This window comes from Dreissena polymorpha, chromosome 1 (genome assembly GCF_020536995.1).
Source record: "Dreissena polymorpha isolate Duluth1 chromosome 1, UMN_Dpol_1.0, whole genome shotgun sequence".
NCBI classification, from domain to species: Eukaryota; Metazoa; Mollusca; class Bivalvia; order Myida; family Dreissenidae; genus Dreissena; species Dreissena polymorpha.
In genome coordinates this window covers 23644576-23656487 of record NC_068355.1, presented here as the reverse complement: position 1 = coordinate 23656487, position 11912 = coordinate 23644576, and the positions used below count along the sequence as shown (strand labels likewise).

The window sequence follows — 11912 nt, the reverse complement described above, 5'->3', positions numbered from 1 at the left end:
TTAGAAACATAAATCCCACAAATAATCAATTATTAATCAGAAGTAAGACTTCTATAGCATGCTTTATCTCAAACAGACACATCTTCAAGAAAAAGGGTACTTGAGGTTGCGAAATTTCTGTTTCGCAAAGTTTTTCCGATATACCAACCGCCTTTATTGCTACTGAATGACTATGTGTAATACTGCGGTACTTACGTAAGATTATAATCAGTGTGGTGAAATCATAAATATAATATCAGTGCAATCATAAATCTAATATCATATAGAACAATTGTGTGTTTTCATATTGTCCACGTGATATTAACTCATAGCTTTCAACTTCAGGTTAAATTCAAATCGATGACACATATTATTAATGTTCTTATGTCGATTTAATAAATGAATCATCTGTACCAGCACATACATTCACCAATGTAATTCACCAACATAATGTGTACTAAACATTTGATTGTTCACCAGACAATCCAGAACGGAACTTTATATCCCTCAACTATCAAATGATATATATTGAAATGAAAACCGTTTGTGGTATATCAAAGGATATTGTTATGTTGAGAATCGAAAGTAGCAATCGCACGTTTCCATTTAAAGTATACTCATTGTATAAATCATTAAGGAAGCTCTGTTTAAGTGTTTCAGACTCTTTGTCTACTGAACAATTCTCATTCAGATTGCCTTCTATAGATTTGCAAGTATGGTTATGAACATTAAACTTGCTACTTAACCCATTTATGGCTAGTGAACTCACCCATCCTTCTAAATTGGATCAATTTATTTAAAAAAATTAGGGATGTCTAGTATATTTATTTCTATATTTAGAATATTTCTGACAGAAATTCCTTTTAGCAAACAGCGCAGACCCTGATGAGACGCCGCATCATGCAGCGTCTCATCTGAGTCTACGCTGTTTGCAAGGTCCTTTTTTCTAGACGCTAGACATGAATGGGTTAAATCAACATTGTATGCGTTATACTCATTTCCTTTCTGTTAAAGCCTGTAGATGTATGTCTGTTTCCTATTAAAACGACACTTGGTCGGTGAAGACAAGATATTACTTAAAATGCGTAAAACAATCTACTTATTTATTATAAAAAAATGTCCCCAACAAGGAACTTAACAAGATTTTTTAATTACTTTTAAATTTATTTATAAATAGGTTAAGTATATGGTTTTGCATACATTTGGATTTAGAGTACTTTGCAAATGCAACAGTTTTAATTCACAAAATTACGTTGTCTTCTTTTATACATGTAAGTAGAAAGAAGAAGAAACATCTATAGAAAACAAGTATGATGATGTAAATTGTTGGTAAATAAATTACAGCAATACAAAGTTATATTCTGTCAAATAATTATTTTTATTTTACCTATATTGACTTGCGATTGAAAAGGGACAATTAATGATTTGATTAAGAATTTCACTGTTTGAATATGGTTTCATATAAATGAGGGGAAGCCGCCCGGGACAAAATGTGAATATTTTTTTAATTGATGTTTATGTATAAATGGAATGATGAAACAACTAACCGTATTTAACAATTTACTTATTATTAAGTGAACCTATATGTGGCCCTGTAATATGATTTTATAATCATATTGTAAATAGTCGTCGAGACTGCAACCTATGTCAATTGTACGTGAAGCCACTCAAAAACACGACATTATTAATTGTATGTCAATTATAATAAAATAGTTGAACCTTTCGCGACAACTAACATGCATGTGAGGCGTGCTCTGTGGAAAGGGGTGTAATGCATGTGCTTAAAGTGTCGTCCCAGATTAGCCTGTGCATTCCGCACAGGCTAATCAGGGACACACTTTCGCTTTTATGATATGTTTGGTTTACATAAAGTATCTTCTTAGCAAAAATCTTATTAGCAAAACAGGCTGCACGGACTGCAAAGGCTAATCTGTGACGACACTTTATGCACATGCATTAAATCCCCTTTTCACAGAGAGAGGCTCATTTAATGGTCTTAATGTTAACTATACTAAACTTAAAGTAAAGTGTGTATGTTACTCGATTAAATGAAATGGCAATATAAATATAAACAAACACACACGTGTAAATAAAAGAGCTTTAGTTTTATCAGCATCACGTGGTTTTTGCTTTTATTTAAGACGTTCAGGTACTTAACAAATTGTGGATCAAGATTTGAATCCGCGGCGAATTTATTTTTATCAGCATGGGAATTGAATGTTGCTTTGTTAACCCAATAACAGCATATTGATGAGAAAAAATTACCGATGTAAAATGTCGTCTGAAAGCATAACAAATATAAAAAGAAAAAAAAAGTATTAAATAATAAAAAATACTTTTGTCTCCGGATTATACCGAGAAATATTTTCACACAAAATATACACATTTTGACTCGCGCAGGCGCCCTGAAAAAAGTTATTTTATCACTTTACTGAAGTTTTAACGGTTTTATTATGTTCACTGTTAAAATTTCCCTGTTTCAGTGAACAATAAACAATATTTGTCGGTATGTGCTTCTATGTCGTACTTTCGATAAAGTTGGTTATACTCATTAAATGTGATGAACAGAGCCATATGACTCGAATTAATTGTACAATAAAAGCTGCGCCATGCTGAACATGAACGGATTTATATTGCTGCTAATATTGGAAATATCTTCACAATTGTCAGGTAACTACAGTACGATTAACAATAATAATAGCGCATGTTGTAACTTGTACATTGGCGATAATAAGTAACGTTATATCAATTAAATTAAACAATTAAAGGGGCCTTTTCACAGATTTTGGCATTTTTTAACTTATTCATTAAATGCTTTATATCGATAAATGTAAACATTGGATTAATCAATTAAATTAAACAAGTTATAAGCTTTGTTGCAAATTGTCTCTATTAGAGTATCCAAACTGGCTGTTTATCTTTTGGACTTGAGCAAAATTGCAATATGATGTTGTGTATTTAAAACCACTAATTAGCTATCGAATAAAATTTCCATTGAAACGTTTCTATCAACTTATTTGTTTGCGATCATTCATGTTCTTTTCAACCGTGAATAAACACTCATTGGAAAGTAAAATCTTGTGTATAGACGACGTGGTCAATGTTATTGACAAATAATACATACCTTACTATATATAATAACCAATTTGTACAGTTTTTCATGCCGTTATTACCGTTGCGGGGTCATTATAAATATTCGGCCCTAGGCCCAATTAATTATAGTCGGCCCTCAGAATGTGTGCGCGTGACGTTCAACTGGAAGAAATGGCGTCCACCTTCCGTCTTAGCCACAAATCAACGAAATAATCAATTATAATAAGATTATTTAATGACAGGTAGCACGCAATTTGGATAATAAAATATCGATTGAAACTGAAACTCTGTTTCACATTATATTGATGCCTCTATTTGAGCTGTAACAGGATTCACCAAACAGCAAAATTTAAAAAGTAAAAGACACATCTCTATGACAACTTTAATCCGATGCGTAAAATAATAAAATAACAACGATTTGCAATCCGTTTTCTGTTATTCTAGTCGTTTATCTGTATTTATTTTAAATCACACTTTTTTAAACGATTGTAGCGAATGCTAACCACTGTCACCAAAACAAGATTTACAAAATCGAATGACTTGTTGGAGCGATTACAAGAATTTTATCAAAGCTTCCAATTATGCACGACAAATGCACTATCCGATATACGTTTTTGTTTTCTTTCGATGCTTCAGAAATATTTAATATAAACCTTTCACATCCGAATAGCTAAAACTGGTGTGTTTCGTCACAGAAATTACGTCACAGAAATAGGTCATACATTGCGTAATCAAATGAATGAAAATAACAGTACGGAAAGCTGGTTCCGTAATAAATTTTAGAGAAAGAACAAAATAAAGATAAACAAAACAAAGTTAGATATATATTATAAACGTTAATACACGGCTGAGCCGGGCCTAGCAGTGATAATTGGCCCCAGGTCTCAAACGGCCCTCGGGCCGTTATGCTCCCTGTGGGCCGATTATCACTGCCCGGCCCGGCTAAGCCGTGTATTATCCTCTAAATAGTATAATACATGTTCTTAAAATCTCTGTTCATCTTGTATATTACTATATATTGCTGTGTAAATGTGCATCTTGAAAGTTTACAGGGTCTTCTTCGTAATGGTCAATTTTTATGTTATCATCTTGAAGTTGTGCGTTCTTGTTTTACTTATTTGTGTATATGTTTGTCGTCTTTAGTAAACGGTTTTTATTTTAAGCTAAACATGTAAAGCTTGATATATAATGCACATAAAAGTATGAATATGTCATGTTGATCAGAGTGTAGATTAGATATAAAAAAGAATGGGTTTTAATCGTTTATGACCAAGTCCATTAACAGTTGTGTTTGTTTTTGCTTATATCGTTGTTTTGTCATCGGCCATCACATACTAAAAATAAACTCGATACCGTTTGTTGAATATAAATGGTTTCGTAATGTATAAACAAGAGAAAGCTTGCATTGCAAACGCAAGAAAACACATCAAGTGCTCTTTCTCCGTTCGTTCCAAGAATTGACATTGAATATCATGCCCGCTTAAAAACGTTGATCTTTGCATTTCTTTCACACACACACGTTTTTCAGTGAATTAAAGAGCATCTACGGGAATATAAAAGTTATGGTCCATTATAGAGTATATGCTTTAAATTGATATTACTTTCTTTCTACGGACTTGTGTTTGAACCACTTATAGAAACAATTGTGAGACATACAGGAACTGCCGAAATGATTATAAATTGCATTGAAGTAGGTCTTTTTAAATTTATTTTCAGTTCTACCAGAAATAAACGTTAACGTTAAAGTGTTTGGTGCATCGGATTTTGAGATAACATGCAGCAGTGGCAACCCTGGCGACGAGTTTATTGATTTTGTGATATATGGGTTGGATGGGTACCGTATTACATACTTTGCATTCATAGATAACAATAAATGTTCCCTATATTGGAATTCACCTGCTATTGAAACAAGGATAAAATGTAAATGTTACAATATAACAACAATAATTTGCAACATGTCCGGTGACGGGATCGACTACCTTGAATGTTGTTGGTATTTCATGTTAGGACGACATCATCGAGATATCAGTTGTGTCAACACGACACTTCGTTTGGCTGATCAAGGTATACACTGAAAACCAAAAGAAACGTTTCATTTTAACTTATATTATGATTCAACCAATGTCATCTACATACCTCAAGCTGTTTTTCGAGTTTTTGCATTAATTATATTTGAATATAATATAATTTAAATATGTATGGTAAAATAAGTAATGATAGTTTACATTATTTGTTACGTTAATTGTAGCTATAGATAATATGCCGATCAACCGTAATTGACGACTTGATTATTAACTTTACATAGTTCTTTTACATGTATGTTCTAAACTCAAAACTCCAAAGCAAATAATTTAGATGAAGGAATTTTACAGGAACATATAAGTTTGTCAAAATAAACATATTGATTTAACACTTAAAACAATACGTTCAATCTTACAATCAACCGTCTTTACAAACATTATAAATGTTGTTGCAGTGCGATTGAATAATACATGCTTTACCATTATTAGAAAAGCACATAAAAGATCTAGCCCTAGTCACCGAATAATCTAGAGCAATATTTTATATATTATGACAGAACGTTTAAGACAAAGCCATGGTTACGAAATGTCTTTTGACAGTGTGGGTAGACCCTCAAGTTTGTGATACGATTTACAAGCGTTTATAATTTTACAATCCGAAATTTGTATTCATCTTAATGCAAAATATTATATGACATGTATTTAATTACGTTCAACGATTTATTCACCGTCATTTCGAATAAGAAATATAGTGGTGTATATGAACACTTATTGCATACAATATCTAGATAGAGCGTAATTTTGTCAAAGTAAGTTTAACAGATTGATGTATACCAGCTCATAACAAAACTTCAAAATTGATATTTTTTTCTTATAAATCAGCAAGCGTAAAATGAAACCCGTTACAGAGAAAAGGGATGTGTATGATCATTTAAATTTGTATACATGCACAGATGTCTGCAATATTTTACTTTGTTTCATAACAAAACTCCAATTATTCATATTATTTTCTTAGCAATCAGCACGCGTGGAATGCCAACAGTTCCGGAGGACACCACAATTAAAGGTATGACATTCAGTAAATGTTTGAACAATAAGTCACTTTGAGTGAATACAGTCTGTTGTTATTGTTTTTTTTTAATGTGAATGCACGCACAAATGGCTACACAAATTTTGAGAAAGTCATGTTTTACTTTTTTCACCTTCTACATCAACGACGATTTCTAACTGAACTAGAGCCGACAAATAGCCTTGTATATTTTCTTACACCATTTGCTATTTGCGATATCCTTGGTAATGAAGTTGGCAAATGAACAAATGTTCTTGACGTAATTGTCTTCGTTTCGTTGTATTTTTTTCATTTTGATAATTACAGTTAAGTTACTTTATAACAGTTATATTATCAAATTAATTAACATTATTAATGCATAAAAGTTCATAACAAAACTTTGAAATTGATAATATTTTCTTAGAAAACAGCACGCGTAGAATGCCACCTGTTACAGAGCACACCACCATTAAAGGTATAGTATCTAGTAAATGTTTGAACAGTAAGTCGATTTCGGGTGAATAAAGTCTAACGGGATAGGTATTCTTATTTTAAATATGTATGCACGTACGAATGTCTGTTATATTATACTATAATGCAAATCAAGCCAATATAAATGTAAATGATTTTTTAAATCACTTTAAACAAATGTCTACAACGCCAAACGAAAACTGTTACAGAAATTGCAATTATTCAGATTCAGCTGACGGCATAAATATTGACTCGCTCGACGATGCATTTACGACCGATGAAATTATTAAAACGATATCTTCGATGTCCCGGAATAAAAGCGCTGATTTGGACGGTAACGTTGCAGACTTTTTCATTGATTGTAAAGAATTTATTGCCCCATTCCTAGCTATAATATTCAATTACTTATTTGATAACTGTGTATATCCTGAGTCCTGGACTAAAGGTTTAATTGTCCCATTGTTCAAAAAGGGTGATAAATCTAATCCGGCAAATTATAGAGGGATAACTTTAGTCAATATTCTGGCTAAAATATTTTCTTTAACGCTGCGCAACCGTCTAAATAGTTGATGCGAGAACGAATCAATTTTAAATGAATGTCAATTTGGTTTTAGAAATAATCATAGCACGTTTGACTGTATTTTATTCTACATAGTATTATTCAGAAGGTTTTAGCAAATAATTTAAAACTATATTGTGAATTTGCAGGCTATGAAAAGGCATTTGATACTGTCATTCATGATGCCCAATGGATTAAACTTGTAAACTCTGGCATCAGCTGTAAAATGTTTAATATGCTGGAATCCATATATGCAAATGTGAAATCTTGTATAAAGTGTCCAAGTTTAAAGTCATACTCAGAATTCTTTGATGAATCATTAGGAGTCAAACAAGGCGAGACTTTGTCACCTCTTTTGTTTATTATGTATATCAATGATATTGGTGAGGATTTGAGTTCTACAAACCAATGTACTAATGATATTGGTATGTTATCTATTTTTATGTTAATGTTTGCCGATGACATTGCATTTTTTCAACTGATCCCCATAGTCTACAACACCAATTAAATTGTATAAATGAATATTCTAAGAAGTGGGGTCTCAAGGTAAATGTCGCAAAACTAAGGTATGCATTTTTCAAAGTATAAAATTAATATAGAAATATTCACGAATAGGAACTCAACGGCAACAAAATTGAAATAGTATATGTTTTTACGTACCTATGTATTAAATTGTTCTATAACGGCTCACTTAAACGTGCAGTTGAATCACTAAATGAGGAGGCTATCAAAGCATATAATAACCTTATTTCAATATTTAGTATAATCAAATTAGATATTAAAACTAAATTGTTACTGTTTGACTCAATGGTAGCACTAATTATCACGTATGGCTGCGAAGTCTGGGGAATTTACGATAAGCCAGAGGTTGATAAATTGCATTTAAAATTATGTAAACAAATACTTGGGGTTCGTCAACAAACATCTAATGCTGCTGTACTAGGTGAACTTGGTCGCTTCCCATTGTCTATCAGTTTTAAAGAACGAGCTCTTAACTATTGGTGTAAAATCATGAGATCACAGAATACTTTGATAAATAGAGTTTTTCATACATTAACTACTGACGATGCATGCATGAATATTGATAGGAAACTGTCATGGCCAAATGCCAAAACTACACTGGATGATCTTGGTCATAGTAATTTATGGTTGCACCCGTATCACGAAATCGATTATATTTGTATGCTAAAATTTGTCCAAATTATAGAGAGTTAATGTTAAAGTACAACATTAGGCTGTCATTTAACACATTGAAATATTTCGAAACAATTATGTCAACAAAGCCTGTTAAACGTATCTGTAAAGTATCGAAATTTATATATTTTGCACTGTTAAAACGAAAAGATATCATTGATTCTTCTGTTGCTTCCTAGTTGGCTGAATTCCTTCACATCATAAACATTGTGGGTTTTTTTGCTACATTTTCCTGTTTCTTTGGTGTGTTTTTGTTTGTTTTTTATATTTATTTATCTATCGACATTATTTGTACGCTACGATTTACTTTCCTATTTGTGTGGTATAATAATACTAATAATAACCAATATTGTATACAATAATTCTCTGTATAGCCAAACTTCATCTCACTGTGTATATGTATTTATCACATGATTTATTTTGCCAAAAGCATGTAATGCTGATTATGCGAATAAATAAACCTATAAACCTTTACTATTTGTTTTGTCTATGTGTGCGTGAAAAAACAATATTTCTTAAACAGTTTTAATATAATTTTGAATAACAACGGAAAACATTACTTTCTTTTTCTCGAAATAAAACAATCAATGTGTATTTCAGCATTTCCTGTGAGTTTTAAACCATGCGTTTTGAATACATATATAGTTATGCAGATTACAATTGTATGTACATTGATATTTGTCGTTAAATCCTATATACAACAGGGACAACACATGGATCTACGACAGGATCTAGAACAATGAATGTGAGCACAACTCCAAATGCGGATAGCAATAATTCAGGCAAAATGAATTCTATTTGTGAGTAAGAAAATAAATACTAGTATGTTATTATGTCATTTAGATATATTGTATATGTATAGAATGTTAACGATATAAAGAACTCATACTCTTAAAGTCGATGTGCATTACATCTTTGTTTACTAGTATTTATCTTATTATATATCAGTGCAAGCGTTTTCGAAGAGAGACTTCATAATCATCATAGCGGTTGCTGGTTTAGCAATTGTAATGGCAACAATTGCAACGATTGTGTCCGTCTGTGCATACTTGGCAATTAAAAAGGACGCAAGAGGTAGGGAGAAATGGCAACTATCGTAAATATCTTGACCTCAAAATATGTTCTACCGATTTCTAAAATGTAGTATGCGCATGGTATAAAACATTTCCTAAATAAATAACCTCATTCGATTTGAAAGCGTACACTTTCAATGGTATTATATGGTATGTCTACAGGTGCAATACATTGAAGAAATGAACCAATTTTACTTGTTTGTTTTTCTTGTCATGTTATATCCTTCCCTTTACATTCTCTAAGCAATATGGATGTATTCATCTGATAGTATATATAAATCATATTATTGAAAAGAAGTTAACCACGTACGTAGAACATGTTAAAAGTTAAAAAAGAAGAGTCGTGGTGTATTTTAAAACGAGGATACGCAATCATCTTGCGTCGATGTAGAAAGTTACGACCGTAAAATTATGTATAGGCATTTATGTGCATATATGCATTTCTGATTACAAGCAATTGACACAATTCGATATATCTTGCCACATTAACAAAATCCATGACTACTCAATTAAGTATAAGTGAATCACTTTCGTCTTTTAACATAATGCTGAAACAACTGCGGAATAGATGTGTATTGCTGGTGATACATGACTTATATGTCGTTGTACTATTATAGGGTACCTTTACTGCAATTGTACGAAACGGTTATGCACATTTTCAGTGACCAACGGTCCAGATCAAACGATGTTGATGAGCAATATACAGCTCAATCCTGAGGAGAGGATTGACGAGCACTCCCATGAAATTTCGCGTTTACCAAGTGCGAGTACTGCTGACGCTCATGCAGTAACTAACATTCTGGTCGTACCCGGCAGCAATCAGAGAAATACGATAAGCTCAATCGATCACTACGATGATGTCGCACGGACTCCATCTACGGAAATGGGAACTATCCATTTTATTACTACGCCAACCGCAATGGCTCACTACGAAAATATACCTCCAATGTCATCGACAAATATGGTTAATATTTCACGGGACGATAATTCTCCAATAGAAGGCGATATTAGGACGGAGGACGGTGTTCCAACATCAAAATACAACGCAGTCATCAGGAAAGCCCAAAAGCCGAATGTATTTATGGCGTTAGCTGAGATCAGTAGTTTTTGCGGTAAGTTAACACCTTGGTGTTTATCTTGAGCATACATGTATACTGATTTTTAAATTATCGAATCTACATGTTAAAATGTGCAGCTGAACATTCAATCATTTCACAATAAACCGCTATTGTATTTATCTTAATACTTTTGATAGGGAGTAACAAAAAATCAACCTACTTAGTAATACTTTTACAATATTGCGAATATATACATATATATTTTTCAGATAGTGTTCCACATGCAGAACGCCGAGAGATTGTATATCGTCAAAGGTAATAGATAATGGAATCGACAATGGTATTGTTGAATGCGCTGATATTGCATGTATAACATGTTCAAGGAATTTAAATACAGACTTACTACAGTTTTATATTGTTGTATTTTACCGTTATGCTGTTGGCTTTCTTTGAACTATAATTCAAACTAAGGCTTGCGTTCAATAAAACCAGTTATTGCTTTCAAAGATTTCATGTCATATCAAAATTTATTTTATTGCATATACAAAAATTCAATTCTACTCTTCTATAGTATATCTATGCATACATTTTACTCTTTATTTGGTTACATAATGTGATGTTTTACAACCAAAAAAACACTTACTGAATGCTTAAACGCAAATAATCATGGATCAAAATGCAATATCATGACTTCCGAATTGAAAGTTACCTTATATTCAAACACAACAGAAACGTTAAATGTGTCGTGTATGTCGTTTGCATTGTTTTAGGACGGAGATGGAAAGCGGTCGTTACGAAGATCTAGGTCAAACAGAGGGAAATGAACAATCGCAGTACAGCACACTGGGGAAATGAACAATCGCAATACAGCACACTGGGGAAATGAACAATCGCAATACAGCACACTGGGGAAATGAACAATCGCAATACAGCACACTGGGGAAATGAACAATCGCAGTACAGCACACTGGGGAAATGAACAATCGCAGTACAGCACACTGGGGAAATGAACAATCGCAGTACAGCACACTGGGGAAATGAACAATCGCAATACAACACACTGGGGAAATGAACAATCGCAATACAGCACACTGGGGAAATGAACAATCGCAATACAGCACACTGGGGAAATGAACAATCGCAGTACAGCACACTGGTTCAAAGCCATGAATAGGATTGCTCAATAAGTCCACCTTTTTTCTTTCCTGCAATTAAACCTACACTTATCATTATTTTTTATGTAACACTCTTTTGCTTTATGTCGTAATATGCATAATATCGGGGAACGTGTCTTAGGAACGTTTTTGCATCGGGAACTGTGTGTTTTCAAAATATAAATCATCTCAGTGTGTGTCGTTAAGCATAAAGATGACAGTTTCTTTTTATATATGATTGTGTCTGTACCAAAATTACATT

At 32.6% G+C, this 11912-nt stretch overlaps 1 protein-coding gene and 1 long non-coding RNA gene across 3 annotated transcripts; both read left to right on the top strand.

Moving 5' to 3' along the window:
• The first annotated feature begins 4978 nt into the window (after window positions 1-4978).
• LOC127834038 (uncharacterized) lies at window positions 4979-6616 on the top strand. Its single transcript, XR_008027773.1, has 3 exons — window positions 4979-5136; window positions 6109-6159; window positions 6566-6616. It is a non-coding gene; the product is annotated as an uncharacterized LOC127834038 (long non-coding RNA).
• A 2668-nt stretch (window positions 6617-9284) lies between these two features.
• On the top strand, window positions 9285-11642 carry LOC127862886 (uncharacterized). 2 transcript variants are annotated; one of them, XM_052404583.1, is made up of 4 exons: window positions 9285-9439; window positions 10101-10550; window positions 10770-10811; window positions 11267-11642. In XM_052404583.1, exons 1-4 carry the CDS (start codon window positions 9376-9378, stop codon window positions 11299-11301), a joined length of 591 nt encoding a protein of 196 aa, XP_052260543.1. In that variant the 5' UTR covers window positions 9285-9375; the 3' UTR covers window positions 11302-11642. The 2 variants fall into 2 exon arrangements, with proteins under 2 accessions (XP_052260543.1, XP_052259916.1); XM_052403956.1 differs by having other exon boundaries at window positions 10766-10811.
• Window positions 11643-11912: the final 270 nt, after the last annotated feature.